Below are 18152 nucleotides of genomic sequence, written 5' to 3' on the forward strand. Positions count from 1 at the left end.
TCCCACTGAATATTTATGATAGAGTAGACAAGGACAAAATAAAAAACGAAAGTTCCTACTAAAACAACACCACTACCACACATGGGTAGCTATGTGAGATCATGGATATATTAATTTGCTTCTGTATAATAATCTTTTTACTATCTCTCTATATTTTATAATATCATGTTATATACCATAAATGTGCACAATAAAAATTATTTAAAAACAACAAAGAAAACAAAAACTAAAGAAATCTGACATTTTATACAAGCAGCCTGTTTAAAATCTGTGTCTGATAGTCTGCCAGATATACCAAGCTTTATTATTCATCCAACATATGATAAATGACCTACCAGGCACTGTTACTTTCTTTTTTGTTTCTAGCACTATCATAAAGGTGAAATAACATATGTCTTTAATAGCACATATTTCTAAAATAGATTTCCATTTAACAATCTTAGTTAAGGCCTAAAAAGGACTTAATCAATAATCATACCTCAACATACAGAAATGTGAACTGGCAAAGCATATGTATAATCCTCATTGAAGAGATAATCAACTAGATGTTTCCCAAGCAAAACACTGTGTGCATTTCTAGAAGTTTGCTGAGATCATGGGGAAAGCTGTGATTTTCCAGTAACATTTGCACTATATGGCACCAAATCTAGCCATAGCAGATTTGTCAGAGTTAATACATGATATGGCTCCAAGTATCACCATTTACTTGTTCAGAGACCAGCTAAAATGTGTTTTTGAACCAGATTTAATTGTAGGAAAGTGTGCATGATTTTGTCTCATAAAGCTAACAAGGATGCTGAGAATGCGGCATGGTCTAATGCTTGAGATGGTCTTTGACTGCTAAGAAAAGAACAGACTCTGAGCAACATCCAGTATCCATGGCAACATGTAGCCTGGCAATTTCTTTTCACAAAGAGGAAATTATTTCCATTTATTTACACTTTCAAGGATTTCATGCATTATAATATCTGCATTGAACTCAAATCTAGCCTTGCCCTATGTTCCAAATCGCATTTTAGCCATTTTGTATTCTGTAGTAAATTAGTTTCCAGATTGGAAAAAACACTCTCAAATCCAAGTAACAATGAATAATATAAAATAAAATATAATTACTGATATAAATGACATATGACCTTATTTCTTCTTGGATGAAGGCAATATTGAGAGCTAAAAATCATGTTATATTGTTGCATTTTGGTCATTACAACATTTTGGTTCACGGAATTTTCAAGTTCATGTCGAATTCATTCATTAAATAGTTTACTCTGTCAGGCAATTTTTTTCCCATTTTTATACAGAGTTTTAAAATATAAATTGAAAAAAATAGGATTCTTCTTTCTCCTTCTCTGCCCCCATCTGCCCTTCCTTGTCCTCCTCTTCCTTGTCATCCCCCTCCTTTCCTCCACCTCCTCCTCCTCCCTCTCCACAGCCAAATGCATAAGTAAATCAGAACTCTTCATCCAGTCGCAGATAAATAGTAAAAGGAGAAAGCCAGAGTGATGATCTAACACTGCTGCTGGAAGAGGCCAGCCCACTGGCCTTTACTTTTCAAAGTCGAAAGGGCAACTGGTATTCACTGATAACAAATCACTTGCTTTCTTCTCAAACCCCTAGAACTGTTTTCCTGTACAAAGCCTAGCTCAGTGATGAGCAATCTTTAATTAAAATCCTCCATGTTGCGGATCCAGTGGATGTAGAGACCCTTTGGTAAGCAAAATGATCTGCATAGTCCTGTTTTCCTTTGACATTAAACACAAATAAAAGCAAAAATCTCCCTATACTCTGCAAATATGGGTAGAAAAATAACATTCCTGCTACATAACCAGACTCTGAAGTTTTCCTTTTCCCTTCAACCTGTGTCAATCTAGGAGACCCTGGGGTTTCCTCCATTCCAGAGACAGACAGAATGCCCTCCCCAACACTTCACTGTTTGAATTGTAACTCTTCCTGTGTCTCCATTAAAGGGTTACATGTGTAAGCCCACCCCATTTCAGGCTTTAACAGGTTAGAATTATCATGTGTCTGTCTCTGGCCGTGGGAGCACGCTTGTATAGGAAACTGGATTGACAGTGAGTGTCCCTCTTCTCACTCCTCAATTCTGCCACTGCCATCACCTGACCAGGTGCATATAGACAGGTCACTTCACCTCTCGAGATCTTCATTTTCTATTTTTAGATGATGGAAATCAGACCAGATGATCTATACTGTGGATCTCACTCATCTTATGGTCCTTTAAGTTCTAAACTGTCTAATATTTTAATAAACTGTTTCTATATTCCCCACATCAAACAATAACTCCCACATCTGGAAAATCAGTTGTTAAAAATATATATATTTAAAAACCAAATGAACTGACCACACAAGAGCCTGCACATGTATGCTTATATCAGTGTTATTCATAAGTGCCCAAATTTGGAAACAACCAAGATTTGCTTTAATAGGTGAATACATAAACAAAATATGGTATGTCCATGCAATGGAATAATATTCAGTGATAAGAAATAAGCTGCCAACCATGAAAAGACATGGAGGAACATTAAACACATTCTTCTAAACGAAATAACCCAGTCTGAAAGAACTGTATACTTTATTATTTCAGCTATATGACATTTTGGAAAAGGCAAAACTAAAGAGTCATTAAAGAGACCGGTGGTTGCCAGAGGTAAAGGGGCAGGAAGAGAGAAATGATAGATGAAGCACAGGAGACTTTCAGGGCAGTGGAACTATTGCCTGTGATACTGCAATGGTAGATACAGGACATTATACATTTGTCAAAACCCATAGAACCCATAATGCAAACAGTGAACCCTCATACAAACAATGGACCTTAGTTAATAACAAGTTATCGATATTGGTTAATCAGTTGTAACAAATATCTCACACCAGTGTAAGATGTTAATAACAAGGAAACTTTAGGGTAGCAGGAGGAAGCATATGGAACTCATAGAACTCCGTACTTCCTGTTCAGTCTTTCTGTGAATCTAAAACTGCTCTAAGAAACAAAGTCTATTAATTAGAAAAAAAATCAGATTTAATCTTTCCTCAATAAGAATGGAGATTTATGCAGTGGTTCAAGAGACACATCAGCTCTTAACATATATATCTCCTTATTAAGCATCCTTAAGAAATTTCAGGATCCCACACATATAAAGTAAGCTGGATCCTGATGGGGCCTAGACCAAATCTTGCTTCTCAGATACTGACTTCTCTGCCTAACTAAAAAGAGTTTAGGCTAACTCTCTGTTATAGACTGAATTGTGTCTGCCCTAAAATTCATATGTTGAAGCCCTAACCCTCAGTGTGTCTGTATTGGAGATAGGGCTATTAAGGGTGTAATTAATGTTAATGAAGTAACAAGAGCGAGGCCCAAGTCCAATATGACTGGTGTTCATATAAGAAGAGGAAGAGACACTGGGGTGCATGTGCTCAGAGAAAAGACCATGTGAAAAAACAGCAGGGAGGGTGTTGTCTGTAAGTCAAGATGAGCAACCTCAGAGGAAACCGAACCAGCTGACACTGTGATCCTGTACTCCCAGCATCCATAATTGTGAAAAAATAAATTCATGTTGTTTAAGCCACCCATTCTGTGGTATTTTGTTATGGCATCCCTAACAGACTAACATACTTTCACTCTGGTATTTTGATTTAAATAACTTCCATTGTAACCATCATTAAATAATTTCATTTTCTAGTTATTTTAAATTTAATACTTCATGCTGGCCTGAAAATTAGATTTAATTTTTGGATTTTATTTTCAGAAGTACAATTTTATTACTTTCAAATACATAACGACATGAAATCAGTACCTTAAGCATTATGTTGCAAGATTTGCATCAGTGAATAGATGTCTGACTTGTGTGGTAGTTCACAGTGTAAGTTCTGGGCAGGGACAGATTGCCTTAAACATTTTCATGTTCTTTAAATTGCTAGATATGCCACAAAATACTATACACAACATTCTGGAAAAATAGTAGTCGACTGATTCAAGTGTTAGCAGCTTAAGAAATTTTGCTAAAAATTCATTAAACCTGTTCTTATTAGAATCTTTATTATTTTTTAAAAATTATCTTAAGTAATATGCAGAAAAATAAATTTCAAATTTTAACTAATGAAAGTTAATACTTTTTCAAACTTACCTTGTCTGAATGTGAAAGTTGTTTGTTGTCCCTGTATGCTCATAATCATGAATGGCAGCAGCAAAGACCATTGCTAAAATTTCCAGTTCAGTGAGCCAGTGCTAGTAAATCACAGAAAGAATCTATTATATTCAAGAAATAAATACCATCTTTCCTTTCTCTGAAAAGGACTTTCAGCGCACCCTGTTTATGTAATCATATAAAATTATTTTTTATTTCTTTTAATTTTTTCCCTATTTTTACCTCCACTAATTGTGCATGATGGATGCTTCATAAGGTCAATGATGGTTTCATGACCTATAAGTTCAAAATTCAGAATATAATTGTCCTTGCTAATTGAAAAAGGAGCAGTTTCCTATTATTTAAAAAGTGAACCCTAACTGGATTTTGAATTTACAGCCATACATGTTTGGGTTCTTCTGAAATCAATTACAGTTTGGTGATTTTTAACATATAGCTCACGCAACATTAAAATGTCTTTTAGCCCAAGTGTTGTTGAACAATCTACTATGAAAAAAAATGTTCATCTAAAACTTAAAAATATTCACTTCCTTACTAGAGAAAGTACACTTCATATTTATGTTTAGAGATTTAGAAAAGTTTCTGAAATTCACAAAATTTTCTATTCATAACACATAAAAATGGCTGTGCAATTAACTTCAAATAATGCTAAAAGAATAAATCCTTTCATGTAAAATCCATGACTATCCACTTTACATACATTTACCTTTCAGTTACTAGCTAGATGCTTTAACAAAAGTTCTCTGCTATTATTAGTTCATTTAGAAATAATTCAATAGTTTATTCATCACTCACATTTTGTAAAACCCTTATACTGCACTGCCCAATATGGTAACCACATGTGACTATTTAAATTAAAAATAAAGAAAATTAATTAAAATTAAATTCACTTTCCCAGTTACACTAGCCATATTCCATATGCCTATTGGTCACATGTGACAAGTGGTTACCATATAGTACAGCAAAGACACAAACCATTTCCATCATCACAGCAAGTTCTACTAGAGAACACTATAAATAGATGGCACTTGATGGTAGAAATGCGGAATCCAAAATGCTATGAAGCTCACTCGGAGTGGTCTTATTCTATACACTTAAAACAATAAAAGACCTTGCAAAAAACAACAGAAAGAGATCATGTAAACTTTGTGCACACTTGATAAAAGTTTGCAGAATAAAGATGCAATTTAAGAGCATAGACAGAAAGGCTAATTGGTGGCAGTGGATCTTGGGAAAAGGATGGAAAAAGATTGATAGTTAAGTGCAAGGATAGAGACAGAAGAATTTTAAATAGAGCAAATGTAGAATCATACTATAAGGTCTGTATTAAAATAGAATTGTCATTAGTACAATTGTGTTGGAGAATCAAGTGAAGTGAAATTGAAGAATATGGAGAGTATGGAAAGAGTGAATGGACTAATTTGATGAGAATTGATGAATTTAGATTTTGTGTAAAAGGTAAAAGAAAGCCATTGTAGGTCCATGGGTCAAAAATGAAGGCAGTGACAATTGCTGAATCTCATAGATACCAAAGCTATAATCTTATTAATCTTAGCTCCCTTCACATAACCTATCATGATATTTGGCACATATTAGGAACTTAGTATTTGTTAAATTGCAATTAGCTAGTTTTGCATTAGAAAGAGGTAACAGTGGTAAGAGACCATGGAATCAGTCCTGGTTTTAAATCTCTGTTAATCCTCAGGAAAATGAGTTATTTACCCTCTCAGCTACAGTTCTGGTGACAATGGCATTAGTAACCTTTCCCCTATGGGGTTTAAGAAGAAGTTTTGAGTTAATGTATGCACTGTGCCTATCATGTCTTGTCATATGGTAAAATAAAGAATAAATGGCATTTTGCTAGGAACTTACTATGTTAAATGCATTGATTAAGGCATTAAATCTGGGAAATAATAGTTAAAATATCATTAGTGATTGTAATTCAAGTACAAACGCCTCACAATCAGATGAAGCAGAAATAATTTTCAGAGCCAAAAGGAGTTAATATAACTAGCTGTTCTGTGTTCATAGACACATTTAATTATGAGTCATTAAAAGGAAGAAAGTGACCTTATAGAGGTCTGAATTGGGACTGAGCCGCCAATGTTCCCAATGAAACTATGGAACTATAAACACCATGAAATGAATAGCAATTGAAGTTAAACTAGTTTTGAACCCTAGAAACCCACTGTTTTATTAAAGAAAATGATTTCTTTTTAAAAAGTCACTTATTTAAATTTTGGGGTGGGCTCAAATTATGTATTTATAAATATAGCTGTGGTTTTTAAAAGGCAGCATTCATTATCTACTATGATAATACAGAATATAAAGTGTCAATAGTAAAAAGAAATTAAATTAGAAAATCAGAGATGGAATTAATTAGTGATTGACTTGTAAATATTTAAAATTATTATCTTGCTAGCTGTGAAAATTTATTATAAACACATTTCCTGTTTTTATTCTGGTTCATTTCTGCCTCCCATAAATAGTACTTTCTCCACAAATTCCCCTTACTTATTTCCACACTATGGACTAAATCATTAAGTTCCACTACAAACTAGTATAGGAAGAGAGAAACATTGAACTTTCACACTTAATTTAAAAACACATCTACTTTGTATTAGCAAAAGTAGAATTCTGGACTGATTGTTAGTTTCTTAGCTGCTGATTCATTTTGTGCTAGTATCAAAAAGAATTCTAACTCAGAAAACAGGTGCTTAAATTCATAGATTTTATAAATGACTCCTGAGGGCAAGCCAGAGAGAATGAGGCTAAATCCTGTCACTCTTTCCAACTACAGCAGTGGTCAATACAAATCCAAGTTTCTTCTGATTCCTAACAGGCAGAAATAAAGGGTTAAGATGATAAGTCATGAGCAATGCAGACACTGTATTTCATCAGACCTGTAGGTTGTATTTTGTCTGGAGAAATGCTCAGGTTGGCTTACTCTAGAATGGGCAGTCATCAACTTATAAAGAGGTATTGACTGCTATTAGCCACATGTATTAAAACAGAAACAAAGGAAGGGAATTATTAACTGGACACTTTAGTTAGCTGGTCTCATTAAATTCTTATAACCACTTCATAAGATGGTTATATGTAAATATTTTTATACCTATGTTGCAGATAACAAAGCTGAATCCTAGAGAAATGGATCAACATTTCAAAGTTCACGTACCTATCTAGTGGCAGAGCAGGAATGCAAACCCAAATCTGTCTGATTTCAAAGTTTCTATTTCTTCCACGGATCATGATAGCATTCATTACATAAAGAAGGCAATATGCTGAACATATTCTTCTAAGGTTTCAAAAGGAGAATTTCTAGCTAATTTTACTATATGAATGGGTAGAGGCGAATAGAGTTTTGACTTAGGACTTATAATGTAATTTTCATATCTGAATTACTCAGGATGTGTGTGTGTGTGCGCCTGTGGGATAAAAAAAGTAAATACGTGTATTATACAAAGTATATATGTGTATTATATAAAGGGTGGGGAGAATTTCACGTCAGAAAATCACATTTATTTCTTGATTCCTTGAGTATCAACAACTCTTTTAGCTAGAATTTATGAGATTTGACACTATTTTTCTCTATTCCTTTGAATAGGCTGAAGAAGTTTGCTGTAAGTTACCAGTATAGAAAATTGGCATATTACAATTAATTAATGAAGGTATGTTAATAGCTATTATGTTTTAGGCACTAGGTTAGGTGCTTTACAAATGTGATTTTATTTACTCCTCATTTCCATTCTATAAGGTGGCTGGTATTATTAACTGCATTTTAGTGACAAGGGAAGCAATGTAGAGCTAGCGAATTAGAAAGTGGTGGGGCATGGGTTTAAACTCATGTCTGACTGCTTCCTGAGTCCACACTCTCTTTCCTCTTCCAAACACTATCATATTGGAAGCCATTTATAAGAACAGAATTTCCACATAATTTGTAGAAATATGTAGTGCTAAATGTACTGTAGACTAATCAGAGAAAAATGCAGTCATTCCAAAGTGTGGAAGACTGTTTCTGTGTAGTCAGTGCACTAAAAATTCCAAAGGAGCTTGATGTAAATTCATCTCTCTTCCTTGTACTCTTAGTATTAGAGAGAACGCAATGCCAGGAACCCTCTAATGCAAATGTCTTCTGGCCAAGGCCCTTGGATAATTTCATATTCAAAGAGACATTTGAAGGTGGCTTGACAGCACTTTATAAAACATTTGTTCCTTAGCAAATGGACTGAGTTATTGCACATCACTGTCACCATGGCACAGGACTACAAATGAATCAAGCGACAAAAGGAGAGTGAGGGGGACAAGCAGGTGTATGAGCATCAACTCTCCTCGGCATTGTCTACTCCCAGACTTGAAGGCGTCCCTTATGACATTAACAAACAGAAGGACGATGGCTTAATTGCAATCCCTTTCAGGAATGGTCCTTAAAACATCTTGCAGATGACAACATGCATTAGTCTCCTGACAGTACTGGGCTGCTACCGGAGTGCTTCATAAATGTCACACTGATAGGGCCATCCTGAAATAGCAGGGCATCAACCAAAACACTAGAGTAGATGACCCAGTCTTCTTTATATCAAATCTGAGGGGTGAGAAAGAACTAAAGAGTTTTTGCTAATGAAAATTTCTATAAAGCTTTTTTGTTACAAAGAACCAACACATTCGTATACATGAAATGTAATAGTCACCTATCACTACTTTTTAATGTAGGCAAAACTTGTTAAAATAACTTTCCAAAAATTGTGAAGCTGACAGTGTAACCTAGTTTTGACAAAATAGTCAATACATTCATAAACTCATTTTGTCTTCCCTTTCTCCATCTATGGTAGAATTTCTCATTATTCTCTTTAGTTCAAATGTATTTTCTTGATTCTGGACAACACTAAAGGTCTACTACCAGACTATTTTTGTAATGGCCAAATTAATGGATGAGTAAAGAGCCCAGTGACACATTTTTGCTAAAGGATGAATACAATCAGAAAGTTACATTTATATTTGGTAAGTCATAGCTCTCAGAAAGTGACTATGTGATCTTTGCTAACAACTTTAACTTTCTAGGAGTCATGCCAGGCTTGGCCAAATTCCCCAGTCTTACAGAGAAGTTGGAATGGCCTACTAGGTCCCACAACAGTCTTCCTTATAATTCTGAGAGTAAAACCACATTGTAGATTTGATTTTCTCTGTTTACCAATTAATATGACACCCACATCTCTTCAATGTCACCTTCACACCAGATGTTCTGAAGGTGATATAGGAGACTTTTATTTGACTCCCTTTACACTTGTAGCAAATGTAAAAAAAAAAAAAATGCATTCAAGCAGGAATATTTTTTGTAAATGACAAAATTCTGGTTGCCTCCTAGGTTGAAATGGCATTTTCTCACTACACTTCACAATTAAAGCAGGTGCTAGGATTTAGAAATCTCACATGGCCTGCTCCTTTTTTGAACCCAGCTCAGTTTGGCACCTTCACAGGAAGGTCAGTTCCTCACTTTTTACCTTCTGGGAATCACTGTGAGTTTTAAGACATTACAAAAATTCCCAGCTCTCTCAGAGTTCCTGTCATACACTCACTGTTATTTCAGGCTTTGCTTCGCTGAATCATTTAGTCACCCATTCATTGATTCATCAAATGCAAAGAAGAGGAAAGAAAATTTGGAAAAATTCACATGAATAATTTCCCCAAATCCTATTAGAATTTGACTGTGACTAAGAGAGCAAAAGCGACTAAGGTCAGGTTAGGAGCACATAATGAGTGAGAACAGAGTGCTATAACTTTTATTCTAAAGACTTTTTCTCTAGGTCACTTTTTTTGGTTGATTTCTATGGAAAAAATGACTTTACAAACAAAAATGTTTGGTAGTCCAAATTTGGGGAAACATATATTTTTATTTGCCTCTGGTTATCTTTTTTGCAGTGACTTAAAGTATTTTTTGAAAAATGTATATTATAACCCATGAAGCTTCAAAAATCCAAACAATTATTATTTATAAAACTTATTACTTTGAATACCTCTATGGGCATTAAAGAGACAATAGGAACTTACAGGAATGGAAGTTGATGCTTCCAAATGAACAAACCTCAGTTACAAAGACTTTCTTACCATGATACCTGTGTGAAGCATTATGTAATGCACAGTTTGAGTGACATCAGCTGCATGAATCAAATTGTGATATGGATTTTTGTACTTGCTGTAACCAACTTCTAAAGCTTCTGCAAAGGTGATTAGGCAAGAAACAGGAATCTGTGGAAAGTAATAATTATAATTATATTTTGACCAAAAAAGTGGTACTAAATCAACTTGAGCACAGTTTGTCGTGGAACATATTAGTGAGTCAGATGTGGACAACAGTTTCTTTATGTCAAATGTCGATTGTTCTGAAAAACCACTTCATGAACATGTTAGCTTTCATTCCCAAAAAGAAGGATTGTAACCCCCTAGTATTTAACTAGGACAGATTAAATTACAGACTTACTCATACTATTACACTGAAATTTTAGTATCTTCCAGAGAGTAGGAAGGCTAGTTCTTAAAAGGGTAAATATTTCCAGTTACAATTAGTGGAGTCTAGTTTTTCTATCTTAATACAAAGAGGTTAAAATAGATTATCTCCCAGTACTTTACAGCTCTAAAAATGTGATTATTCTATAGGAAATGATGAAAGTAATAAGATACAGTCTGCTCAGTAGTCTGTATCAAATCTATTGCTTGGATGGTTCTAAATGAAGTTAATTAGAAGACCCTTCAATCTAATTTAAGAAAAGCTGGCAGTAAAGGTTCATTTTGTATTTTAAGAATGCTGGAGTAGTCATATTTCTTTAAGACATAGCTGCCAAACCTCATGTGAGTGTTTTGTGAATAAGTCAGGGGATGTTGGCATCTTGCTGGAATGAGGCTATAGTGGTCTCATGATCTCTAGGTGCATATATAGATGTGTCAGTGAGTTGTGAAGAATGGTTCTATCATGTAAAGACCTCATCCCCTTAATTCTGTGACCTGCTAAGACATCCTAAAATGAATTGCTTAATTACTCAAATGTTCTGCATTTTCATTCTTATTCAAATAACCAATTCTAAGAGCATTTCACTTGTGTTCCATGTTTCTGACCTTGAAACGGTTGATAAGATCATATCTGGTAAACAGTTCATAAATCATAAACTTCAGACTATGCTCTCCACTTGCTTCATTTAGGGCAAATACATCAAAAGACCATTTATCAACATCCTGTAGAAAAAAGAATAAGTACTTTAGGTGCCAATACAATAATGTTTCTATGAGAATTTATTCAAAAGATAAGGCATTGTACATTTAGCAGGTCATCTTTCAATTTAGCATGCCAAACTACACTTTGACCAGAGTTTCATAGGACAGGACCACTTAGTATCCATGGGTCCAGAAAATTGAGGCCATAATGCTGAATAAAGCACCAAAACCTTTTCTTTAATCCCAAAGTTACTAAACTGATTTAATGCATTTGATAATACCATAATACTGTCATTATCTTTAATCTCTCTCCAACTTCCTCCCATAAATCATTTTCTCAGAGTGGACCTCAATTTAGCATAGAATTGCTAGTTACATAGGTGATGTCAATTGGGAAATACAGAAGAAATAGTGCCAGTTTTTCTTTCTTACTCACTTGCTACATTGCTTGAAATTTCACCATAAGAGTTTGCAGTTTGGCATAAAGTTTTGATATTTACGTCCTGTTATAAGATGTAAATATTGGCCTGGTGCAGTGGCTCACACCTGTAATCCCAACACTTTGGGAGGCCAAAATGGCCTGATCACGAAGTCAGGAGTTTGAGACCAGCCTGACCAACATGGTGAAACCCCATCTCTACAAAAAATACAAAAGTTAGCCAGGTGTGGTGGTGCACACCTGTAATCCCAGCTATTCAGGAGCCTGAGGCAGGAGAATCGCTTGAACCCAGGAGGCGGAGATTGCAGTGAGCCAAGATCACGCCACTGCACTCCAGCCTGGGTGACAGAGTGAGAGTCCATTTCCAAAAAGAAAGAAAGAAAGAAAAATATATAAATATCATAGAGAGATAGAGTATACACTATCTTTAATTATTAAAAGGTATTTTTTAACACTACTTTTCACCTATTATTATTTGCTCTATCTTTGGCTGACTTACTAATAATTTGCTCGAGGGACAGGTGGTGAGAAAAAGGAAGTGGGCCTTTTGATTGAGGAAGAGGATAGTAATACTCGTATTTCATGCAATTCCCTAGGGAAGCAAGCAGGCCAGAAGGGAAACTAGAAAGTACCCCATAACAGAGAGAGAGGGCAGTGAGCAGGGATATAAACCACTCCAACTACCTCATGATTTTGCTTTGAAAATCTATAGAAGCACTGTAGTCCATTCTAATGGTTATCAGAAACTGCTAGCAAGAAGGCCTACTGTTTACACACATACAGTAGGTTTAGTATTGAACAGCAAGTGGGCAACCATAAAGCTATGCATTAATTTTCTATTTGAGTAGGCATGTTTCAAATTTCATTCAACACATTTTTTCTGGAGGCCAACTCTATGTGCTATAATATGCTAGAACCAAATTAAAAACCTGATAAAAAGTATTCAGTCTCTTTTAAAAATACTTCCTTCAAAAAATAAGAGCTTCAAATGGTATTTTTAATCACTTGGAAACAAGCACCAATGAAATAGTTTTTGGTTTGCTTGTATGTCATTAAATTCCTTGCATTTGGCCCTTATTTGATCCCCAAATGCTTGCTTTATCTCTTTATATATTGAAAGTTATTATAAGTTCTGTTAGAAGGCATTTTACATCAGTAAATCTCAAAGGAGGCCAACAAATCTTTTATCAAACTCCAAAGCTAACAAACAAGAGTTAGTCCAGACTCTTAGAAGGTTGCTATTTATATTTACAGCTCCAACTTGGGTGTTCCCACTGAGTAAAAGGTTAATTCTTTATTTCTTGAGAATTTTTTTATAAACCCTGATGATTTACATTTGTAAACTACTGCAGATGCTTGGATTTTATGTCATCAGATTGAGAACGAACAAGACAAGGAGGCTTCTCAGAAAATAAGAGTTATTTAACTAAAACATTCTTTACTTGGTGATATTCCCTTTCTCAACCTGTTAGTTTATATCTTTTTTACTATACGACATGTTAGAAAACATACTACATTCTCTCACACTAAAATATTTTGTTAGTTGGTTTTTAAGGGAAGATTCTTAAAATAAATAAAATAAAAATGAGTAATTTTCTTGCTCACTGTTAAGGAAATAATAGAGAAGGCAAAATCTCTCAAGAACCGAGGAATGATTAATATCCTTTAATGCAGTGGTCCTCAATATTTGGGCACCAGGAACTAGTTGTGTGGAAGAAAATTTTTCCACAGGTCGAGTTGGGGTTGGGTGGTTTTGGAATGAAACTGTTCTACCTCATCAGCCGTGCACAACCCTCACATGCACAGTTCACAGTAGGGTTTGCGTTCCTATCAGAATCTAGTGTCCTCTCTGATCTGACAGGAAGCAGAGAAACACAAATATAAAAAAGCACCAAAGAAAAACGAGCTATTTTTTAAAATTAATGAGATTAAAATCTAACATGCAGCAGAGAAAAAACAAATGTGAAGAAGATGCTTAAAAATTTTGAAAACACAAATTTAAAATTAAAAAGGAGTACAATAAGTCAGAAATAAATCAACCCAAGATCTGCTGCTGCCAATATCCTTTAAATTCTTGGTTAATGCAGAAAAAGCAACATGAAGATGTTTTAGGAGACAATGTTAATTTCCCTTAACCAAATTAGGCAATAGAAACAAGGAATTTAGAAGGATGAGCCTACAAAATGCCTCTGTAGAAATAACATTTAGAAACAAGGCACATGAACACCACACACACACACACACACACACACACACACACACACACACACATAAACATACACACACAATGGGGCATGTATGTGAGCCAACAACTTTACTCACTTCAGAGTTTCAACTCTGATTATTTATAACATATATAGCACTGCAATTGGGCCTTAGAATAGTGTAGCCACAGGAGAAGCCAAAGATAAGAGAGATAAGGTTTTTTTTCTTTCTTAATTTTATCTTACATTTTGTATTTTTCAGACCTACAATCCTAAATAATTTCCTTCTATATGTTTTGTCATTTAAACATAATTGACTAAAACATCTTTTTATAACATGCATTTAACTCTTCCATAATACATTCATAACAAAATATGTACATTTTGACAAGTACTAGTGCCATTTCAAAATAAATTCAAGATCCCCATAAATAAAATTAAGAAAAAAACCACACGTATGTATACATACAAACATGCATATATATACGTTGATATAGTTTGTGTAAATCAGTCATTTAAATCTACAATGAGTCATGATTTGGAACACAGTTCATTTGTTAAATTGTTAGAATATGTTGAATTTTTTAACGTTCTAAGATGTAGGCTGCAGTAAAGATCTATTCTCGTTTTCTCCTAGCCTTTTTAAGAACATTTTTTAAATGACCATTTTAAACATGAAAATAATGAAATGATTTCACCTTTAATGTTACGATGACAGCTGCTGGATATGCCAAACCAACCATATGATATGTTTTTCGGTACATCCTAAAAAAGACAAAAATAAGTGTATATATAAAACTCATTGATTCAAAGTTTTCAACTATTTCTGAAATGTAAGGGAAGAGATTACTTTTGACATGTTCACCTCTTATCATTAGTTACAGACTCCCTTTGTGTCAACAATGATAACTATAGTCACCTTTTACTAAACATCTACAATTTGACAATGTAATATATTCTCTATTCACAATCACCTTGTAAAGTTAATGTGACTTTAGTTTCCATGTAAAGATATCCTTCCCTGAACTTTATCATATTGAAAGATGCACTACACTTTGCATATGCAACAACTTTCTAACATGCCAACATATCCCTGACAGCAGAACATTCTGTTTTGTGTCCATTTATATGACAAAATTTTTAGTCTGGAAGCTAAATGTCATTAAAATATTTCCTTTATATTTTTATATTAAAATTATAGGGGGGGAGATGTAGTGTCATCAGAATTTACATAGCTCCCTTCTTTTATTTAATGATATTGGGAAATTAATATCAGCAAAACTTATTTAAGTTTGTTCAAATTGTCATTCAATATTAAGAAAGGTTATTCAGAAAGAAAACAAGGTTATTTTCATTTCCATAATAGTATCAATAACAAAAGTGTTTTTTTGTTTTTGTTTTGTGTTTCTGTTTTTTTTTTTTTTTTTTGAGATGGAGTCTTGCTCTGTCGTGGAGGCTGGAATGCAGTGGTGTGATCTCCGCTCACTGCAAGCTCCGCCTCCTGGGTTCAAGCGATTCTCCTGCCTCAGCCTCCTTAGTAGCTGGGATTACAGGCACGTGCCACCATGCCCAACTAATTTTTGTATTTTTAGTAGAGACAGGGTTTCACCATGTTGGTCAGGCTGGTCTCAAACTCCTAACCTCACGATCTGCCCACCTCGGCCTCCCAATGTGCTGGAATTACAGGTGTGAGTCACCACACCGAGCCAACAAAAGTGTTTTTAATAATCAGTGATTTGATTTTTTCTATCTTCTGCTGGGCAACCCAAATAGCATAAACCAAATATAAGAACCCCCTCCATGAATTCATGTGAGAAAAGAATCAATATGATAGCCTAGTGTGTGATATAGCAATAGTGCTTCCATTCGGGACTCTGAAAGAAACATGTTTCCTCCTCCAAGACCTGGGAAGAAAGAATTCAATTGATTATTAATCATGTCCTTTAATTTTTATATCAAGTTAGTCCACAACAAGCTGAATTTCTAGGCTATATCTGTAAATTCTCCCTACAAAAGGCCTGGAGAATGCCATAGCTTAATTAAATATGATAAATATGTTCGATGTAAGAAACGGTCACATGGGCAATATTCTGCGTCTTTTATAAAACCGCTATAGAAGATACTAAATTTTTTGATTCAATGTTCCTTATGTTAAAAATGCATGGGACATATTACTCAGTTTCTATGTAAAAGTCATCATTTGTTAAAGATAATCAAAGCTAAGCAATTTATCATGTTTTCCTGTTAAGTCTTGACTAGTTGGAAGTTCAGAATGAAAATATTGTGTTTAATTACATCTCTAGCCTAGGTTTTCTTGATGAAGTATCTCTCCATTTTATTCTAGAGACCTTAAGCACAAAGGTTTCATGCTTCCACTTTATTTTAAATAATCATAAATTATTTTTGGATGTGGGTGATTAGGTAAAATAAGAAATTATCCTATATCTCTATTGAAAGATTTTAGAACAGTTAAAACTAAGAATACTTATATTAATTACTTCATTGATATAAGTATAATTATTCTAATCTTGCAGAGCAAGGAAACTACTAATCATACTATACAAGATCTAGAATAATTACTATCGACAATGATACTTAGGTTTTTTTTTTGGAAACAGTCTTTTCCATCTGTTTCTAGTCATTACCATTAATACTAAAAAATGGAGGTGCAGGGGAAATTGAAGGATGATGAACAGGGAAAAGGATCAATATAAAAATCATTCAGGATTAAGAAATTTTAAAATGTTAATTAACATTAACTTGACTTTATGGCACAGAAAGGCAAAGAGAACACACGCTTTGAATCACATGTTAGCCACTCACTGCTGTGTGACCTTTGGAAACTATTTAATGTCACTCATTTGTAAAATGAGAATAATTATAAGCTTTTTGTGAAGAGTAAATGATTCTCAATACAAGAAAGTCGTCATTTTTATTATTATTGTAACTGTTCTCATTACTTTGCAGCCAATATCATTGGTTCGAAACCTTGTATCTTTAGAGCTCTCTGGCCTCAATGGGACCTCTGGTGCTACTGAGTTTCTTAAACCTGGGATAGGTTGAGAAATGAATACCAATATACTTTCTCATTACATGAAATGTAAAGGAAGACAAAGAGGATTACCCTTCCAAAGAGACAGCAAAACTTTCCCATTATCATACTTTTCTAATTCTATAATCAGGAATAGAATTCTAGGATGGAAAATTAGAAATAGTAAACTAAGATGGAAAATTAAGATGACTCATCCTTGAATTAGAATGAGTATCAGAGGCCGGGCGCGGTGGCTCAAGCCTGTAATCCCAGCACTTTGGGAGGCCGAGGCGGGCGGATCACAAGGTCAGGAGATCGAGACCACAGTGAAACCCCGTCTCTACTAAAAATACAAAAAATTAGCCGGGCGCGGTGGCGGGCGCCTATAGTCCCAGCTACTCAGGAGGCTGAGGCAGGAGAATGGCGTGAACCCGGGAGGCGGAGCTTGCAGTGAGCCGAGATCGCGCCACTGCACTCCAGCCTGGGCAACAGCGTGAGACTCCGTCTCAAAAAAAAAAAAAAAAAAAAAAAGAATGAGTATCAGAGATATCTTAACCCAGTTGTCTCACACTTTAGTAAACAGGTGATATATTACAACTTTCTGAAAAATGACAATGAATTTCCTGGGCTCTAAAGGTGGTGAAAGTCTAACTGGAAATGTAGTGGATTATTTTTGGAAGTTTCCATAATAGTTACAAGATATAATTCAAAAACTCCTTTAAAAAATACTATTTTAAGGCCAGGCGCAGTGACTCATGCCTGTAATCCCAAAACTTTGGGAGGCCAAGGCGGGTGAATCACCTGAGGTCAGGAGTTCGAGACTAGCCTGGCCAACATGGGAAACCCTGTCTCTACTAAAAATACAAAAAAATTAGCCAGGCAGGGTGGCAGGAGCCTGTAATCCCAGCAGGAGAATCTCCTGAACTCGGAAGGCGGAGGTTGCAGTAAGTAGAGATCACGCCACTGCACTCCAGCCTGTGTGACACAGCCAGTCTCCGTCTCAAAGAAAAACAAAACAAAACAAACAAAAAACAACACTATTTTATACTAGGCACTCTGAGAGGCAGCAGACTTATTCAGTGGAAGGCAAGGAAAATACTGCTGCTGTTTCACAG

The 18152-nt window shown here is 34.9% G+C and overlaps 1 protein-coding gene across 12 annotated transcripts in view; it reads right to left on the minus strand.

Moving 5' to 3' along the window:
• Positions 1–18152, minus strand: part of PDE1A (phosphodiesterase 1A) — a 431299-nt gene that overhangs the window by 82973 nt on the left and 330174 nt on the right. For all 12 annotated transcript variants that reach the window (XM_065525726.2, XM_005573638.5, XM_065525725.2 and 9 more), the window contains 4 exons: positions 14705–14771; positions 11268–11384; positions 10263–10403; positions 4137–4237 (listed from right to left, as the gene is read on the minus strand). In XM_065525726.2, the coding sequence (XP_065381798.1) occupies positions 4137–4237; positions 10263–10403; positions 11268–11384; positions 14705–14771 (426 nt within the window). The remainder of the gene's footprint in view (positions 1–4136; positions 4238–10262; positions 10404–11267; positions 11385–14704; positions 14772–18152) is intronic.

Source organism: Macaca fascicularis, chromosome 12 (assembly GCF_037993035.2).
Source record: "Macaca fascicularis isolate 582-1 chromosome 12, T2T-MFA8v1.1".
In the NCBI taxonomy this organism is placed as follows: domain Eukaryota; kingdom Metazoa; phylum Chordata; class Mammalia; order Primates; family Cercopithecidae; genus Macaca; species Macaca fascicularis.